This window comes from Gavia stellata, chromosome 6, assembly GCF_030936135.1.
Source record: "Gavia stellata isolate bGavSte3 chromosome 6, bGavSte3.hap2, whole genome shotgun sequence".
In the NCBI taxonomy this organism is placed as follows: domain Eukaryota; kingdom Metazoa; phylum Chordata; class Aves; order Gaviiformes; family Gaviidae; genus Gavia; species Gavia stellata.
Genome location: NC_082599.1, coordinates 19,664,912 through 19,685,507, shown reverse-complemented (window position 1 = coordinate 19,685,507; position 20,596 = coordinate 19,664,912). Strand labels below are relative to the sequence as shown.

The following is a 20,596-nucleotide window of genomic DNA, read 5'->3' as shown; positions in this document are numbered from 1 at the left end:
AGGACCTTGCACTTGGCCTTGTTGAACTTCATGAGGTTCGCAGGGGCCCACCTCTCAAGCCTGCCAAGGTGCCTCTGGACAGCGTCCCTTCCCTCCAGCGTGTCAACTGCACCACACAGCTTGATGTTGTCAGCAAACTTGCTGAGGGTGCACTCAATCCCACTGTCCATGTGGCCAACAAAGATGTTAAACAGGGCCGGTCCCAATACCAACTCCTGAGGAACACCACTAGTCACTGGTCACCACTTGGACAGCGAGCTGCTGACCACAACTCTTTGAGTGCAACTGTCCAGGCAATTCCTTATCATCTACCAAGTGGTCCATCTGTCAAATCCATGTCTCTCCAATTTAGAGACAAGGATGTTGTGCAGGACAGTGTCAAATTCTTTGCACAAGTCCAGGTAGGGTAGATGATGTCAATTACTCTTCCCATATCCAGCAACACTGTAACCCCATTGTAGAAGACCACCAAATCTGTCAGACACAATTTGCCCTTAGTTGGCTGTCACAATCACCTCCTTGTTTTCCATGTGCCCTAGCATAGTTTCCAGAAGGATCTGCTCCATGATTTTGCCAGGCACAGAAGTGACACTGACTGGCCTGTAGTTCCCTGGGTCTTCCTTTTCTCCCTTTTTAAAAATGGGTGTTATGTTTCCCCTTTTCCAGTCAGCGGGGACTTCACCGGACTGCCATGACTTCTCAAATATGATGGATAGTGGCTTAGCAATTTCATCTGCCAGTTACCTCAGGACCCACAAATGCATCTCATCAGGTCCCATGGACTTGTGTGCCTTCAGGTTCCTTAGATGGTCTCAAACCTGATCTTCTCCTACAGTGGGTGGTTCTTCATTCTCCCAGTCCCTGCCTTTGCCTTCCACGACTTGGGTGGTGTGGCTTGAGCACTTGCCGGTGAAGACTGAGGCAAAAAAGTCATTGAGTACCTCAGCCTTCTCCATATCGTGGGTAACCAGGTATCCCGTTTCCTTCTGGAGAGGGCCCACATTTTCCCTAGTCTTCCTTTTATCACTGCTGTACCTATAGAAGCTTTTCTTTTTGCCCTTGATGTCCCTGGCCAGATTCAATTCTATCAGGGCTTTAGCTTTCCTTACCTGATCCCTGGCTGCTCGGACAATTTCTCTGTATTCCTCCCAGGCTACCTGTCCTTGCTTCCACCCTATGTAGGCTTCCTTTTTGTGTCTGAGTTTGTCCAGGAGTTCCTTGTTCATCCATGCAGACCTCCTAGCGTTTTTGCCTGACTTCCTCTTTGTTGGGATATATCAATCCTGAGCTTGGAGGAGGTGATCCTTGAATATTAACCAACTTTCTTGGACCCCTCTTCCCTCCAGGGCTTTATCCCATGGTACTCTACCAAACAGATCCCTGAAGAGGCTGAAGTCTGCTCTCCTGAAGTCCAGGGTAGTGACCTTGCTGTGTGCCCTCCTTGCTGTCCCAAGGATCTCAAATTCCATCATTTCATGGTCACTGCAGCCAAGGCAGCCTTTGAGCTTCACGTTCCCCACCAGCCCCTCCTTGTTGGTGAGAACAAGGTCCAGCACAGCACCTCTCCTCGTTGGCTTCTTTGTCACTTAGAGAAGGAAGTTATCATCAACGTGTTCCAGGAACCTCCCAGATCGCTTATGTCCTGCTGTGTTGTCCCTCCAATAGATATCGGGGTGGTTGAAGTCCCCCATGAGGACCAGGGCTTGTGACCGTGAGGCTGCTCCTATCTGTCTATAGAGGGCCTCATCCACTCGGTCTTCCTGGTCAGGTGGCCTGTGGCAGACCCCCACTATAATGTCACCTGTCCCTGCCCTCCCTTTAATCCTGACCCATAAGCTCCTGGTCGGTTCCTCATCCATCCCCAGGCAGAGCTCCAAAATGACCTGTGATGCTGCATAACTGAGTTGTCTTGGGGAAGTGGACAGATATGTAGGCATGAATGAGAGTGACTTTCACAGGAAGCATTCTGGCTGTGCATAGCTATGACATAGATATACCAACTTTCAAGTTGAACATGAGTCAGACTGTGACCCTGTAGCAAAAAAAGGCAAACATCATAATGAGATGAACAGGAATATGTACAAGACACATGAACTTGCTCAGCAGTGGTGAGCTCTTACATAGAAATTCCCAAACTCAGTGTTTTGGACTTCAAGGAAGACTGAAAAATAGGATGGAGTCAAGAGGACAGCGATGATAATGACCAGAGCTCTAAAAGACCATGATCCTGGGGGAACAAAAAAGAAAGAATTTGTTTTGTTTAGCATGAGGAAGCAAAGGTTGAAGAAGGAAAAAGCAATCTCTCAATACATAAAAATCTGCTTAAAAATGAAAAGACCAACTTGCTTTGTGTGGGTAGAACAGCAGTAGAAGTTAGCAACTGCAACCAGGAAGATCCAGGTTTTTAGGGAAAAACCTCATAATGATAAGGAAAGTGAAGCACTGAAGAAGGCTGTATGAGGCAATGAGGAGGATGTAAGATCCCCATCATTGGTGGGAATGGCTTAGACTAGCATTGATCAAAAATTATATAGGTAGAGCTACTTTGTGATAGCAGCATGATGGGGTGTTCCTCCAGTCTTATTTCTTTCACAATTTAGCATACAAATCCATGTCTGAATGTCTTCAAAGTTCAAGGAACAAAGATGCCTCAGCCAAACCTTGGATTTACCTCATTAGCCAAACATAAGTCAGCTGCAAAATTCTTACTCAGCTACTTAAGCAATATGCTTAAGCAGTCTGTCTCTGACAGAGGCAATGGGAGATACTGTCTGTGGGCAGCATAGAACTTGGCCACCTTCTGCAGTCTGCTAGCACTCCCCCAGCACCTCCAACTGATATTAGAGGGAATATCCCAGCCTCCTCCTTTTCATATTCATTATGGACCTTTTATCCAGTAATTCCTCTATGCCTGCTTATACCATTTGTCTCCTCACTGCTGTGGCAGCAAGCTCCAGGAGCTTGACCCCCCATCCTGTGAAGGAGCTTTCCTTCATCTTTTTTAATATGATCTCTGCTGGCTTCACTGAGTTCCCCATAGTTCTAATATTCTGCAATTTGGCAAACAACAGTTCTGCATTCCCTTTATAAAATCATGAAGGCAGTGGATAAACCTTGATCCTCCTTGATCCTGGAGGTCTCAGCCTGCCCCGTGGCCTGCAAACTGCAAACTTGCAGTCTTTCTGGTCTCTCCACCTAGGCCAGCTGCTCCCTCCCGAGGCTCATTTCAGTTGCCCTTCTCTAACTCCACTGTGTCCTTGTGGGGCTGTGGAGACCAGAGCTGCATGCTGCACTCAAGGTGTTAGCATGCCAAGATTGTAAATAGCTGCAAAACGATGCCCTGGGGCTTGTGTACTCAAATTCATATAGAATTTGGGAAGAGGTTTTTGGATCCAGCATTTTGTTCTGGGCACAGCTTTAGCACTGACAAGTTGTGGTTCCTTGGATGTTTCACAACATACATGTTTAAAATAAATTCTGTTGAACCTCATAAAATTATTTTAGAATTCTGGCACCGTTCAGTGAGTTTACTGGCTATCAACACAATTATCTTGTATAATGTGTGGCATAAATAGAAAATGTCAGTGAAAATTAATACCATATGGGTGCTGTGAGCTGTGACATCTTAAACAGTGCACAACACAATAACAGAGAAGTTTTGTAACTCATATAGTTAACTAATCCACTTCCAGAATACAGTTTTGCACAGTGTGTAGCCAACAGGTTTAAGGAGAAATTTGATGAGATTAAGACATTTGCCTTCTGTTGTGCGTAATGAATCCTGTAATAGTAACATAAATATGTGAACAGCAAGACTTTTCTGCAATAGCTGATTAAATATCTCACATGCCACCCAACTCTTCTATGAGTCAAGATGAAAATTTCAGTATCAGTCTGCCGTAGACTAAAAAATTGAGCAACATAAGGAAAGAGAGACCACCTATCCACTAATATAGTCCATAAGATATTTTTGCCATAAATTGGCAGAATCCTCTGTTGGCTTTGCTGCAGAAGCCAGATAGATCAAGTTGCCAGAATATATTATCTCAGCCATTCTCTACAGAACCCAATTAAGAAACTCTTTTTTTTTCCCTGCAAAGCACAAAACAAAGTAAAATTACATACTTTACACAATTTTGCAGGTGACTGTGTAAACACTTCTTTAATGTCTTGACTCTAACTCATCTTTGTTATCAAGATTGTTCAGTGAAAAAATATGGGGAATGTCTCTAGCAATTGGAATGTCTGTAGAAGCTGGGTTCCTTCATCTCTCTTTGTGCGTTCATATGTGAGAATGCCCTGATTTTTGCAAGTGCTGAGTGATCAGTAGATTCCATGAAAGACAGTTTGCTTATTTGACTACAAAGGCTGCCTGAAGGCAGGCATTATTATTTTGAGATCATTTTAGACATGTTGGATTTTTTTGGTGCGAATAGAAATTTGTGTGGTGGGGGAAATTAATTCCAGTCTGGTTGTCCCTGTTGAAGAATGCTTCAGTTCAGTGAAAGGGCTGGCGATGAACAGCTCCCATTTTGTTCACAGAAGTGCTGAGCCTTTTGGCACCAAAGAAGGTTCCATAAAGTAGCGGTTTTGATCGTGGGCAGTCTCCACTGAGTGAGTTGTCTTTGTCCATTTACTCCTCCCTCTGTAAATATGCTAGAAGAACTCAGCCATAAGAAAAAAAAAAGTATTAGAATAAGGTCTTTTCCTCCAAAGTTTTTTTTCCTTCCCATTTAAATTGGGGAAATAAAATTGTTTAGTAAAGAAAATAGAAATCCAGCTTTGAAGTTTTACATCTTGCCCAGTGTTGTTGCAAACCTCATCACAACCTCTCCTTAACGAGTCCAGTTAAGGGATGTGAGGGGATTAGCCTTCGATAGCCTATGCACCTGCTACTCACTGACAATTTCTCTTGCCTGTGTTTCTCCTTTTTATTTCCCATTTTGAAGATGGATGAATGTATCACAGATGTGAAAGAGATGGTAGGAATCATTCTGTCCTTGTTCCTTCCATGTCTCTCATCCAGCCTTGCTCTTACTAAGTAAGTGTGAGAAAAACTTTGGTGTTCTTCCAGTCAGAGCTGCTACCAGTTTAAGGGTAATGGGTTGAGCCCATTAAAAGGAGTAGGGATTTGCAGAGGCCCCACATCATAGTCTGCTAAACACCATCTTAGAGAATTGCTCTCATTTTACAGCAGCAATACATCTGATGTCACAAAGAACTTAGTGGTGCGTATTGACCAAAGAAGTGGTATAATGTAAAGTGCATCTGGAAATTCACTCTTGTTGCAATCCTGCAAGTGAGTGCCAGATAAGCAGGGAGGGTGATAATACAACAGAGCATTTCTTTAAGCTTAAGCAGCTTCAAAGAACATTTGAGCTAAGGGAACAAAGATGAGGCTGGGTCAGACAAAGGCTTTGTCCAGCCCCAGGGGCCAGCGGGGGTGTCGGAGGAGCCTGACACAGCCCTGGGAGCAGGCAGTTATGCAATAACTTGCCCATAGGGAATACTTAGGCCTAAACAGCCTGGTAATCCCAAAAGCAGGAGGTTTTGTCTTTCTGGGTTATATTTATTCCAGCTGTTTATATAACACTGAGTAGCTGCAGAAAGGTTGTTCTCTCACTCTTGAAAACAAACATTGTAAACAGCAGTGAACATGGTGGCTGTCGCTATGTATGATGCTTAGCCTGTGACCAGAAACACACAGGGACAGGTCACAAGCAATGTAATGCTGCTTCTGGAAAAAATGCCATCCAGTGACAGTGGGGAAGAGGAAGTGGCAGCTGGGTGGGGAAGCATCGTGGTGGGGAAATACCAGTTTGAGAAACTGGTCTTCTCTTGGAAGACTCTCCTCAGAAAGCAACGACTGGGTCTGCTCAGCTGTTGTGTTTGGTATTTGAATCTTCATGGGTTAGCAAAATATACATATAGGGCTCTTTTACATGATAATTCAAAGGCAAACGTGCATTCGTGCAATAGTTAGTAGTAAGTAAAGCGAAAACAAATGCTGTCTTAGAAGAGAAGCAAGTGCAGTTGCTCTTGGTGCTCTCCTGCCCTGATTAGGTACAAGAGGACTCATTGAACTGGAGAGGTGGCATCTCCAGAGCAGTGTTTACATTTTCCCTTTCAGCCTTTGTCTGAACTTTGCTACTTTTGTCCAACTACAAGGTGGACAAAAGTCTTCAGCTCCTCTCCTGGCACCTTGCCGGCAGCACCTCCCAGGCAGAACAGAAATGTGTGCTGGTTGCTTCAGAATTACTGAGAACGACAAGAAGCCTCCAGGTTTGGTGTCTTGCTAGTAGCCACGTCAGTGGCCACACTTTCAAAGGAAGCTACAGGGGCACTATCAGTAACCAGGTACCCAGCTGAACCTGCACTTTACATACTACTTTACAAGTGATTGATCTGCAGAAGCGTGCTGTGCTGTCACGCTTGTACACTAAGGGCTGAAACCCAGCCACAGTGATGCAGGGGACAAGAGTTTTGCTGAAAATTTCTGGGTGAAGTGACATGGTTTCTCTGTGCAAGTGCAGCACCGTCTGCTTTTGTTCAAGGCGTTTCCACTTGAATCCCAAATGTGTTTCTATCCATATATATTCAGCAGCAGGACCTTTTAAGACATTTTTTTCCTTTCCAATTGAGGCAGGGATGCAAATACTTTTTTCCTTCCTTCACCTGTCCTTACTTTATGCCTGCTCTGTTTACTTGCAGAAGAAGTTCCTGATGGAGAACAGGATAATGACAAACTGACCAAGTCTCCACCTCCTCCACCTCCGCGGCGCAGTTACCTGCCAGGTTCAGGACTAACCACAACGAGATCAGGAGATGTCATCTACGTAGCCAGAAAAGAGGCTGCTGCTGTCAAGGTTTGATGATTCAGACGCTAGGCAATCAGACTGTTGATGAGTGGCTGGCACAGAGAAACATTCCCAGGCTTGGGCTGTGTCTGTAAACCACAAAATAAGTTGAGACAGAGCTACGTCCTGGAGAGCTACTGAAATTGCTTAACAGGAAACACTACTGTTAGGCCAAATGAACAAGTAAGGTTTGATCAGTTCTGTTTACAGGAGTCTTGCTGCTCTTATCTCCTAGCAATGCAGAAGGCAAGTCACAGGCTGCTTTCATTTAGAGTGGTAAGAAGATTAAAAATAAAAAAAGCATGCCTTACACAGATGGGGAAGATCAGCTCAGATTTTAGAGCATTTTAACAGAAATACTGCAAATTAGTTTCTTTGGGCTTCCTTTCCCCATCTGTTCTGTTCCCTGAAGGAAGTGGAGGAAGTCCAAGTTAGGAAGCTTTTTAATCTGTGAACATGCTATCACATCAGCAATACTGGCTGCTTTTGGACTGACGAAGTAGCAGTCTCCTTAAAAAGGAAGAGGGACCTTGCAACAGGGGAATTGCAGTAGTGTTGAATTTTCTGTTTGCTTTGCATCAGCGGGGCTCAACTATATTGTCTGTCTGTGCTTTCTCACCCCCTTGTAGGAATGCAGCGAAGATGCTGGGCAAATAGCACAATCCAAAGCCCCTAAAGAGGATCAGGCATTGTCTCGGAGCACAGGGCATGCTGTAGCATCAGCTGCAAAAGATGAAGAGGAAGAGGAAGGAGATAAAATAATGGCAGAATTACAGGTACGCCCGTTGGGTTGCACACGAAGACGCCTGTGCCCAATATCACTTCTAGGGCCTTGGCACAATTTATAGCTCAGAACATGAAGGAAAGTAAGTCTGCCAGTCTCACCCGGTCCCACTTTATTGCACTGGGTGGTATACGTTTTGTAAGCACCACCCAAATTTTGTTCAAGAGGGGTTACCACTGGAGAATCTTAAACATGTACATGGGACAAGTAATATATTGGTGTGCATTAGGTGTGGTTATCCCTGACCTAGCATTTCTCACTTACTACCAGACCGGCAAGGTGCTGAGAGCCCATCATTTGTGTTAATGTTGGTGGGAACAGAGAATATGGGGTTTGCTCCTGGCGGGTTGTGCTCACTTGTCTGTGCCATCGTCCAGTGTTTCCCAGAGTGTTTGAACATTGAAACATTTGCTGTTTCCTGTTGTGTAACTGGTACATTACTCTGCCAGTAGCATAGTAGGAGTTCTCTCTTGCTGGTCCTTCACTTGATAGCATGTAGGCCGGTGTAGTTCAGTAGTGGCAATGCTGCAGTAAAAGCCGACTATTCCAGCTACCATCAGCAAGCTCCAGCTTCCCAGAGGCCCTCTGTCCTCTTCCATGGCCACATGAGGAAAGGAGATGTGGATCCGCTTAACTGGCTATAACTTCTGTTGTTGGGGTGTTTCAGAGCACTTGTCACAACATGAGATGATCCTGCTGTCCACCTGCTGAAAGGTGGGTTTGATGCTGCCCAGGGAGTGTTTGCAGCAGAGGAGATGTGGATATTAAGCAGCAAGTGTTACATGTGATGGATGCACCCTGCTCAACTCCCACCCACCACTGATTGAAACAGCTGCTTTGCAGGTTTACCTGCAGTGGTTTACCCTTGTTCCCTGTTTGTGTGCTAATGGCTAGTGCGACAGGAGAGCTGGGGACAGTGAAACTGTCACATTGTCTCCTCTCTCCAGGAAAGCAACCCGGCTGCCTTGCAACTGGTGACAATGAAGTGGAGGTTAAGATCTGGAAAGGGGTGCTGAGGGGACCTAAGGAGGATGAATAGACATGGTAGCTCAACAGGGAATGAGTGTTTAAGTGCTAGTTTTGGGGAGAAGCAGTGTTCATTTTAAACAAATACCAAAATATCAGGTACATTTTAAAAGGTTGACGGCGTACCATGTTTTAGAAAAGGCAAACTGCTTGATCCAGCAGCTACAAGCTCATTAGTACGATATCAGTCATAGGCAGAATAATGGAAAATCAGGTACAGGATTCAATCAGTGAAGAACTAAAGGACAGTCGTAAACAGTCATGCTAGTAAACACAGTATAATAGAACACAGATCTGTTAGAGCAAACAGCACTCTTTGATCAGGTAGCAGGTTTGACTGCTTAAACTGAATTGTATACCTATAAACATTTTTGTAAGTCATTTGATCAAACATCATACAACATTCTGATAAAAATCTGGCACCATGGAGTATACCAAAAAAAAAAAAAAAAAAAAAATCATGGGACGATTGAGAGCTGTCTGGCTCTGAAAGTGTTGCCTTTGATGCAGGTGTTTATAGTCAGGTCCCACAGAGACCATCTACAGGCCCAGTGCCACTCTGTATTTTCATCAATGGCCTGAAAATATATTTAAAATCCTTACTGTTTAAATCAGCTTAATTAAAACTAGTGAAGTATGAGAGCAGAGAGATGATAGCAATCACTTAATGGTCATAACACATTCACTGAAAATATAAAGTCCACATCAAGGACAACAAATATAGACCAGACCACAACTGCATGTCTTGGAAAGGAACAGGAGTTGCAGTAACAAGTTGATAGGAGGTCCTACGTCAGTGCTGTTGCCACAAAGTTAGTGTCTGCTTTGGGTGTAGATGTGAGAAGAGGGAGTGTTTCTATCTCTGTGTACAGGATCAGCGAGATCAGCACTGAGCTGCTGCATCCATGACTTAAGTGTCCATGCATTCCTTATTTGAAAAGGCTGTTAAGAATATGAAGGTTCAGAAGAGACCTGAATACAATGTGGAGGTACTTTCATGGGAAGTACCTTTTAATCTAGCATACTAATATTAGCTGCTATAGCACAAAATATATTTGGACACTGTTATAGATATTTCGGCGCAAAAGTGATAAATAAACAAATGTCCAAGGGAAACAGTGGATTCTTTGTCACTTAAAGTCTGAAGGACTTTGAGGGTGCCTTTGTAGATGGTATGCCTAACTCAAAAACACGTCACTGGTCTCACAAATGGGTAAGCTGGGGAAAGTCCATATCCTGTATTATGAGGAGCGAAATTACTTGTTCTAATAGTTCTATGTCGTCTTAGGTACTCTGGTCTATAAACACATACAAATAGGATGTAACGGAAAACCAGAAGAAACTCTACGCTCTGATTTTTGCACTGGATTTTTTCATAATTGTTACTTTTCTGATTTTGCATAAACATGCAATACAGATGAGGAGTACAGTGATTAAAGAGCAGGCCTTATCCTAATCTGTAATCAGGGCTATTAATTTCATGAGAGATGCCAGGAATTAAATAATTTCCCTAATACATCGTATACGAATACAATCTTAATGGGTGTCACAGTGCATTTGACTCCTGTAAGCACTCCTCCCTCGTTCCCCTGGCTGACAGAGATGTCCTGCCTGTACATCTCACCAATGGCAGACCATGCCATTAGAGGCCTGCAGAAATCCCAGTGATGCACGCTTGGAGCCAGCACTGCACAGTGGTGGCAGTGATGGTTCTGCCTCTCTGGACCTGGGAGCCACCTGGGTATAGAAACCCAAAGGAAATGGAAAAAGGATAGCAAGACAGAAGCCTGAGAAGTCCAGGCCATGCCCTGGGGTAAACATGGTGGGAGGCCAGTGGTTCACAAGCCCCATATATTGGGGTGTTTCCAGACCAGGAAGAACCTGAAGTGGACTGTCACCATCTGGAGCAGTAGTGGGGGCTGTGGCAAAGACACGTCTCCAAGTTTTAATAACAGTTTGTGTGGGGAGAAGTGGAGTTATGTAGCTCTTGCATGATGTACCATGAGACAGACAAATCTGGGAGCTGAGTGGACAGCAAGGCGTGGGGAAGAGGTATTAGATGCCGCCGTCTCTCATTTATTGAATGTGTAAGGCCTGCCACTCCCACCTCTTCCTCACATTTCTGCAGGCAACATATACATCACTTCCAGATGAGAGCAACTGGGAAAGAAAAATCTGTATTTCTGCTCTGCTTGTCCTACCCAGGGAAACAGCAAATCCCTGCTAATACTCACTGGGAACGGAGGTGTGAAAGCATAAAGGAAGCACAGGAGAAGTGTTTGGGGACAGTAAATGGAGTAGAGAGAGTGGAACTTGGGGATTCGTTTATTTTAACACATAAAACCTTAGGTTTAGTTATTAAGTGATGTGTGGTCGAGGCTAAAATATGTCTGATGGGGATTTCGAGGCGATATCAGACACTAGGAAGTAGGTACTGTTGCAACCCCAAAGTTTGTCATGGGCTTCCTACTTACATTTGGATAGTTTGCAGCACCTCTGTGTGCCTTCATCTCCCCATCTCTAAAAACAGAAATCAAGCTTGTTTCCCTGAAGGGGACGTTGATGTCAGCATGATGAGTTAGACTGCAGTCTTGGCAGATTGGAGGGTATGCCCTATTTCTCTTAGTCTGATAGTCTAAAATCTCTATTACCTCATGAACTTGTAAATAATATTGTAGAGCTGTGAATGTTAAAACCAAATGCTCTCTTTGTAGTTGGTCATCTCCAGACATTTCTGTATAAAAGCTACTTGGTCTCCTGATAACCTGCAGTATTTATTTCCTAGGCTTTCCAGAAGTGCTCTTTTATGGATGTAAACTCAAACAGTCATGCTGAACAATCCAGAAATGATACACATGTTAAAGACATAAGGCCTGGGACTTTAATGCATCACAAGGAAAAGAAGGTAACAAGTGGCGTTTGTAAACATGCCACCCGGTCTTGGCATAACCTTCTTTCCTTCAAAACTAATCTTATATCTTGTGTCCTGTTCTCTCTAACCCCCACCCACCACTGCCCAGTGGTTTCTTTCCTTTTATCTCAGTATGGCTCAGAAACGCTTCTATGGAACATTATATCAATCTACATTATGTGTTTCATCAGCAATTATGTAAGGGTTGCATGAAGTTTTATGATTCTGTGAAATCAAACTTAAAAGAGGATCCATCAGTTTCCGCCAAAGAGATGCTCATACTCCTCAGAACGTCCTTCCAGTGCTGTTCTGGCAATGGATGGTGAAGCATCTCTCCCAAGCTTTGTACTTGTCTTGAGGAGAAGTAGTGGTTCCTCTCAGCCTCAAGAGCCACTTTAGAGAAGTTCTGCTTTATTTTTTTTCATTTATTGGTCCCAGAAATAGTTATTAGATATTCAGCATTCCCATTTAGTTTATTGGAAGACAGAGTCAAGGTGGGTGGGCCAAATTTGCCCTCATTCTGCAAGTTAATGCCCAAGATTCACTCTTCAGTGATGGGACTTAGAAGAGGTGCCACATGTCTGGGGCCATAGCCAAGTTGGGGTAAATTTTACAGCTGTGTCTGGACTGGGGTTGCCATTTGAGTTGATTGGTCTTAGTGGGCAGCCAATGTGCAGGATGAAGAAAAAGACAAATATTTCTGCCTTTGCAGACCTCTTTTTAAGTTTAAGAGTAATGAATGAGTTGAATCATCATTGCTAGGTTTAGGGAGTTGTGGAGGCAGGACAGCTTGACAGCCAAATGCCAGTTTGCAATGAAGGAGGGTATGGTGGGGAAGAAAACACAGCTCCTCAGCACAGCATTTCAACTTTGTCATGCATTTGGTGTGTGTATGCAAATTGGAAATAGCAGTAACAATACCTTCTCTGATGTAGCATCATGAGTGGCTCCCCAAGGATTTTATGGGAGACATTGCACTTCAACTTCATTTAACAGAAACTGAAGCAGGGAGAGAGAATTACTTTGCCAGGTCCCCAAGGCAGAGAAGAACCCAGCCGCCCTAACCACAGTGAGCTGCATCTGCATAGGGCACTGCAGCTGTAAAGCACAAGGTGACAGCTAGATGGTGGTGTCTGATATATTATTAGCATCAAAATTCATAAATCCCCCAGAAGGTACTGATGCCAGGTCAGGACACTGCACACAAGGACTTGGCTTGGAGCTGCCCAAACAGCAGTTCAGGTCTAAAGCTGCAAACACCTGGCTGGGTTACAAGTTCCTGGGTATGAGTAAAAGGGAAAAAATTGCTTTGTTGTGAAGTGTATGACAGTGTTACAGAGGAAAAAAGCTGTGAATGTATCTCTATTTGTCCTCATTACTACTGGTGTCAGAATGAGAAGATCATATTGTTACACAAAAACCTGGGTCACCACTCAAGACACTGCACATCCTGTAGCACAAATGTTTCTTTGAAAGGTGCTGCCAAGTAATTGCTGTAAATTGCTATTTAATGGAATAACACAGAGTCCAGGAAATTAAGGTTAATGAGATCTGGTTTTGTCATCTGACATGACAGAGTGGTTATTCGCTTTAAATATGGAGCCTTATGGTCATTATAAACTCACAGAGGAAATGAATTTTGTTGTGGTTTTATTTTTTAGTAGAAAGGCAGCAGTTCCTAAAATGAGATATATTGTACAATGACACCAGGAGATGTTGCACCGATGCTTGGAAAAAGAAGTGGAACTTGCTAAAAAAAGATACAAAGAAATGGGAGCTCAGTCACTGAGTCAGCATATCCATAGGCAACAAGTGCTATTAAATGGCCTGACCTAATTTTGGGAGTTCTGACATGTAATGGGACTGGAAGGCACCTGCCACTTAGCAAGCCTGGGCCCAAGGTGACCATGAGCCCTGGTGTTTTGTTCTGATACCAGCTCTAGATAGGAAGTGCAGCCAGTATCAGCCTGCCCACTGATGCCTTGCTGGCTGTGGCTGGTTTGCATGATAGCTCTTCCTTATTTTGAAATATGAGGGATGTCAAGGTATCCATGGAGCAGCTGCACAGCCTTGTGGCTGCTAATAAGCCTTGGTAGAGATGAACTGTGACTCTGGTCTATTGCTGACTTTCTAGCTCCTGCATTTTGATAGTGTGTAAAGTTTTTCTGTGTAAAATCCTCAGATAGTATATAAGAAAATATCACACAAGATGTAGAAACTATACCTTGTGAACATCTGTATGCATGGGGAGTGCATGCGCTAGCCAATCTGTGGATTTCTATACCGTCACTCATTCGTCTCAGCTGGGAGAGCCACTCTCCTTACTGATCTTCTGCACATCTTGATGCTCATATAAGTATAATCTGTCCTTCTGGTGTGTTAGGAGTCAGCGTCTAGTCTCAAGCAATGTCAGCAGTAATGCTTTTGGCTCACTGCCTTCAGGCATTTAAGGCCAGATCCATTTCCTTCTTGGCACGCCATCTCTTGACTGTAGATTTCTCTCTCGCTCGTTCATAGGCATGGTGTCTCTCCAGGTCATTCCCTCACCCTGATGACTGGTGTTTATCCTACGCTGTCACTAGCACTTAACAAACCAAGTCCCAAAGAAAAGCCTGGTATTCTGAAACAGCATCTCCAGGGGACCTCATTTGAAAACAAAGAAAAAAGTCCCCTTAAATTTGCATTGCTGGGAATATACTACTTTTGAGCTAGTGGATGACCTCTCTGTGTGCTGTTCAGAATTGCTTCTATAAATCAATGTAGCTCAATGTTTCATTCTGCACTTCCACGGGCACTGCAGGGTGCCGCTGCTAAGTTTGAAGGAGTACTTTTAGCAGGGATTTAGAAGTGCTCAGACTGTGATCATATTAACTGTGGTGGAACAGCGCATCTCAGGTGTGAGCAACAGTAGAGGCAGCAAAATGTCATAATTTGAAAAGCGGCTTTTACTGGTATGAATCTTCCTTTCAAGGCTAGCCAGACTCTTGCATTTGGCGCTCCAGTGAGCTAGCAAGCCGTAGTGCCCTGCTGTCAGCCCTTCCACATCAGGCTCCCTTTGGTGTGTCCCGGCAGAACTTAATCAGATAACTCTGAATCTTTTCAACTTCAATCTTATACAAGCTAGGGATTTTTTAAACTGGAAAGTAAGCGGGTCAAGGTAGCACTGTGTTGGAAATAAGGTAACTAGTGTGCTTTTGCATATTCTGGAGGCCTTGTTAAGACAGGAGCCCTAGGTAACAACCCATGTGGCCACATGCATAGCACAGAGCAGTAACGTCATGCGCTGTTCTGCCAGAATTTGGAATTTTGCCCTGAAGAAAGACAGGAATCAGATGACAACTTCAGACATGCCTCTGCAGCAGTAAACAGAGTGGTGAGTTCATGAGGTCTGCGCTTCCCCTGAGAATATGATTTGTTTGGGGGAAAAAAAAGTCCTGTAAAGGTAAACAGCCCTGAATAACTAAGTAATCCGACTTTCCCCCTTAGGTGTATGGGGCTACAACAGGATCTCCCACAGATAGTGACCATCCTAAAGAGAAGAGGGAAGGGAAAACTGAAGAAGAATTGGGTTCTGAGTCATCCAGCACAGCTGACAGTAAAATTGGCTTTTCAATGAATGACAGTCCTACATTTAGCAAGGGTTTGTTTGTAGACAGTAGAGACTATTCTAAGAAAAACCTCCAGAATATGAGCACAAACCTGTCTGGTGTCAGTTTGCCAGAGGATGATGAACGAAGAGGGGGTCAAGATATTTTAGGATCCCATTTTCCAGCTGTTGAAACTGGAAAACAAAAGCCAAACTACGGACTCTCCCGAGATGTTCGCCAGGGCCTGCCGCAGGGTGAAGCCTTGCAGAGCACAGGCAAGCATATCCCCATCAGCAGTGTTGCCCCTCTCATGAGGCACACGCAGGAGGCTGTGGGGCCTCAACCTTCCTCGCAGGAGCAAGAAGCTTCTGCAGTCAACTACAATCAGGTTGTGCTAAGACCCAAAGTGTCCAGAAGTAACAGTGTGAACAGCATTGAAGAGACAGACTCTCCGGCTAGCTCTCCAAGCGAAGACAAACTACCCACAGAAAACATCGCCTTCATGATTACTAAAACAGCTGTCCAGGTCCTCTCGAGCGGGGAAGTTCACGATATAGTCAGCCGGAAGGGTGGAGATGTGCAAACAGTGAACATTGATGCGAGAAAGGACGTGGCGTCAGAGAAGGGTATCCCAGAAAACGCAGACAGCGAAGAGCCAGTGGTGTGTCTGGACAAAAAACCCGTCATCATAATTTTTGATGAACCAATGGATATTAGGTCAGCTTATAAGCGGCTTTCTACAATTTTTGAAGAATGTGATGAGGAGTTGGAGAAAATGATGACAGAGGAAAAGATAGAAGAGGAAGAGGAGGAGGAAGAAAATGAAGCACATGATATCTCTGAGAGCCAGAAGGAAGAGCCACCAGTAGTTAATGACAGAAAAGCAACCGCAGAGTATTCAGCAGCTCACGCTCTCAATGAGCAGTACATATTTAACCTTCAGTCTTCCTCTGACCCTGTAGAAATCAGACCTCCTGCAGAGGAGGAAAGCACAAAGACGAATTTTAACAAATACCGCCAGATCTATGGGCTAAACACAGAAGCAAACTCGGACTCTGCTGATCAGTTTGGAAGCAGGCAGGATTCTAAAAAGAAATTTAAGTTCAAATTCCCTAAAAAGCAGCTGGCTGCTCTGACGCAGGCGATACGGACAGGAACCAAGACCGGGAAGAAGACCTTGCAGGTTGTGGTCTATGAAGAAGAGGAGGAAGATGGGACCCTGAAGCAGCACAAGGAGGCAAAGAGATTTGAAATCACCAGGTCTCAGCCCGAGGACAGTGACAAAAGGCCTTCTGGAAAGCAAGAAGGACCCCTTGGAGCTGCAGTGTCCCTGTCTAGGACTGATGAAATTCGACAGAGTACATACCGAACGCTAGACAGCCTTGAGCAGACTATAAAGCAGCTGGAAAACACCATCAGTGAAATGAGTCCAAAATCTATCCCTGAAAGCACATACAGCTCTGAGGGAAGCACTGTCCCCTTCTCTGCCCAGATAGTACCAGAGACCCCACCCCAAGAGCTTGTAGTGCTGGATGAGAGCCTTGCTGGTGTAGAGCCCCCTCCGTCAATCCCAGCCACTTCACGTAAGGTACCTTAGTCCGAGAAATCAAACCTCCAGCTGCTTTCTAAAATCTGCAATAATCACGATTAAACAAGAGGGTCTTGTGATTTGTTTGCTTCCTTTCAGGTGGCTTGTTTGGGCTCCCCACGAGGTGTCTAACAGCTAATAGACCGTTGGGTTTGGTTTTTTTTACTCTTTGCTGCTGATTGGTGATGGGCAAATGCAGGGGAGCTGGGTCGAATAATCCGCTGTGTGAAATGACAAGCGTCACTGACATGAAATCCAGGCTGATCAGTAGCTGAGCAGTTTTCTCCATTTGATTCTGGAAATTAACACCTGCGGTGTGAAGCTCCTGAACTTTCCCTGCATGTAGTACTGTGGCTTTTTTTTTTGGCGCATGGTGTGCAGTCTCCTCTTCAAGCACACTGGTACTGATCGCACCTTCTCCTTGTCTCCCCTCCCTGCCCCTCCACTCGTTTCCGCAGGGCTCCAGCGCTGCCTCCCAGACAAGCCGGATGCCGGTCCCCATGGCTTCAAAAAGTAGACAAGGAAGCATGGAGAAAAGCAAACAGCACAAGCTGCAGGATCCACGCCAATACAGACAGGTAGTTTTACCCTAAACCCAGTGTTTGGATGGACATTTCATGTTGTCTGTTTATTTAAAAACTCCAGTAACTGACTGACATTATACCAAATAATGGATGCCTGTCTTTCGAGTGAGGTCTAACTGGACGTCCTGGATCCTGGGGGCATGACAGTATCTACTGATCTTTTCACCATGCTTGTGCATGCATGTCTGCAATAAAACACCTGCTGCTTTTTGTTTTGGTTTCGTTTTTTGGTTTGGTTTTTTTTTTTTTTTAAACAGTGGTATTCAGCTGTAATTTTAAGACGTCAACTACCTGTTTACTTTCCCTTTGATAAATGTGGCGGTTCCTTAGAAGAGCTGGGAATGGTTCTGTTCAGAGGATCTTTACAGGAAGCCTTAGACACTAACCTGTCAGTGTAACAGATGACAGTAGATGCACATTAACTCTCCAGTCGGACATGTCTGTTCACACATTAATAACCCAGAAGCATGGCCAATGTAGTGACTGGTCTATAACCCATAGATTGTGCCTTCTCACAAAAGCTTTGTTGGCTTTCTCTCTATGCACTCTCTGTTGGGCGCTTTGGGTTTTCTACCAGGTCCAGTCCACGGCTGCAGGACTTAGCTCAGGCCTCGAACTGTTAATTCTTATTCTCTGTAGGGCTATTTCCCCAGGTCCTGTTGGTTTATCATGTTACTGGCTTTCTGACAAACTGTCTCCTGCCGTCTTTATTTGCAGGCTAATGGAAGTGCTAAGAAAGCTGGTGGGGACTATAAGGCTACTTCCCCTACCCTACCTGCTTCTAAGATCCCAGCCTTTTCTCCCACTTCTGGGAAAAGCAGCTCAGCACCTGCTTCGAGCGGTGACAGCTCTAACCCTCTTAATCCACCTACTAAAACCTCCATTCCTTCCTCTAACCTTCTCAGTCCTCAGACAGGTCGCATAACTTACTCTACCTCCCTCATCCCCTCTGTCTCTAACGGCTCCTCCAAGTTTCAGAGCCCCACTTACCCAGGGAAAGGTCACCATCTCTCGTTCTCACTACAGACTCAAAACGGCCGGCCACCCCCTCCTTCCTCCTCTACCTCCCCCCCTTCCTCTACCTCTCCCACTTCACTGAACCAAGGTATGAAGAGCATCAGGACAATCCACACACCTAGCTTCACCAGCTACAAGGCACAGAACGGAAATGCCGGCAAGTCCACCCCATCCACGGCCAAGGAGCCATCCTAAAGGCTAAGCACAGCACGCGCGCAAGTTCACCAAGGCTTTCTGTTAATTTTCAAAGAATCCGCAGCCAATATTTTAACCAGGGAATGTAACCATTTTGCTGTATTGCTGGAGGCTTAATACTAATCACGTGCTAAATACTGAATTAATACACTAGGTTAGAGTGAAGCTTTTTTGTAAAACTGTTGCTGTTGTAATGATAGAAGAGCGTTTTCTTCCCTTAGGCAGCACCTCTTACAAAAAAGTGTGAAGGCGTGTGAGTGAACTTGAGTGTGTGTGCACAGCAGTGTACTGAGCATGGGAAAATGTATGGTTAAAAATTTAGTAAGTTGTTTTGTATAAAGCTATTTTTCATTATGGGGACTAGAAGTGAACAGAGATATACTAAAGTGTGATTATACGCAACTGTAAAACTGAAACGAAAATATTTTTCTTTTATTTTGGTGTTATTTAGCTTTGTTACAGATTTCTATTTTTGTCAACAAATGTCATGGTTCCTTTCAAGATCTTTTTGCCAAAACATTTTGATACTATTGTAATGTACATTTGAAAGTAGTATGCTGGACAGTAAACCTCTACACAAGAAATAGAACAAGACTGGTCTTAGTGTGTATGAGGCAACTCAACCTATTGCACTGCCATTCCGATTATATTTAAGAATTTACCAAGCCAAGAAAAAAAAAAAAATGTTTTACGCATATAGGCAGTTGCTGACTACTTTTTTTCTTAGCTAAATCCACCCTTTTCCTTCAGTTTTATTTTACTGAGACCTGGTAACCCATTAATGTATTGCATTGTGGATTTTAAAATGTACACTTCTGTACTGTTCTGTATACTGGCAAACTTTTGTACATATCTATAAATATATATATAAATAAATAAATACTGTATGTGGCTGGGCACATAGAGTAGTTTTACCACACCAAAGTTAATTTTTATGCATGCTTAAAAATATACATGGGGAAGGGTTGAAAAAGATGGGTATCGGTCAAATAGGAAAAAAAGCAAGAAGCTTGCATAGCTTATGGTTTTGTAAATAGATTTATTTGTATAACACCCTAATGTAATATACAGAACTATGATAAGCAAAGATCTTTACAAAAATAAAGGGCTGCATGCTTATATATTTGTATTTTGTCACTAATAACTTTTATAATGGGCTTAATTAGCTGTTAAGCTGTTTGCCTGCGAGCATTAAACCATCAGGATAAAAACTGACTTTCTTTTCCTCAGATTAAAGCCATATGTAAGTAGTAATTTCAAAATGGGGTCTTTCAAGTTTACCTAGACAAAAAGCTGATTGCTGGAACTCCAGGTCAGAAAAGTAGCAAGAAACAAAAAGCACCCAACCTTTGATGGATTGAATGAGGTATAATCTTTTCCACCTTTAAGTAATTTTTTTATTCCTCCTTGTGAAACGGGAAGTTTCTGAGAAGTGTCATTTCAAGGCTGAGCCCTCAGATGGTGCATCCCTTGCAGCGGGACTAATTAAAGAACGCAAACGTTAACTCATACCTTATGAATACAGTCTAGTTCCAGCAGCCCTCATGCTGAGTGCCATCCCCTCCGCAGGCGCGGCAGTAAAGGCCCCAGGTGTGTGCAGCACACAGGAGCTTCAGCGTCAGGCTGAGAGCTGAGCCCAAGCCAGGCTGGGTAGCTCCCCTGGACCACGCGCTGTCTGAGGGTGCCTTCTACCTTTTCAAGTGTTGAGTACATTACTCCCTTGCTCTGAAGGGAACAAGCCTGATTTAATGCCTTGTCTTGTTACCAGGTGGGGCTACTGCATGTCCCAACACAACAGACAGCAAATACAGAGAACACCAGGAGGCCGGGTACTGCGCTTCTTTACGGTACACAACAAAAATACAAGTTCAAGCTAAATGATGGACATACCACGTTTTGTTCTTAACCTGCTGGTTTGATATCCCCTAGGGAGCCAGTACTTACTGAACAACAGTAACTTGCTAATACCTGATCCTCCATGAGAGCAGCCCCCCACAAGCCATCGTACAGCCAGGCAGGGTCCCTGACAGCAGACTTTGTCCCTGGC

General features: G+C 44.2%; 1 protein-coding gene across 3 annotated transcripts in view; it reads left to right on the top strand.

Moving 5' to 3' along the window:
• The window catches only part of KIAA1217 (KIAA1217 ortholog), a 191,350-nt gene extending 171,680 nt beyond the window's left edge, over nt 1–19,670 (top strand). Inside the window, exons 15-20 of one of the 3 annotated variants that reach the window (XM_059818285.1) lie at nt 6,712–6,866; nt 7,487–7,633; nt 11,453–11,572; nt 15,065–16,753; nt 17,212–17,331; nt 18,055–19,670. In XM_059818285.1, coding sequence (XP_059674268.1) covers nt 6,712–6,866; nt 7,487–7,633; nt 11,453–11,572; nt 15,065–16,753; nt 17,212–17,331; nt 18,055–18,549 — 2,726 coding nt within the window. In that variant the 3' untranslated portion in view covers nt 18,550–19,670. The remainder of the gene's footprint in view (nt 1–6,711; nt 6,867–7,486; nt 7,634–11,452; nt 11,573–15,064; nt 16,754–17,211; nt 17,332–18,054) is intronic. The other 2 variants (XM_059818286.1, XM_059818287.1) reach the window with 2 other exon arrangements.
• The last annotated feature ends 926 nt before the right edge of the window (nt 19,671–20,596 follow it).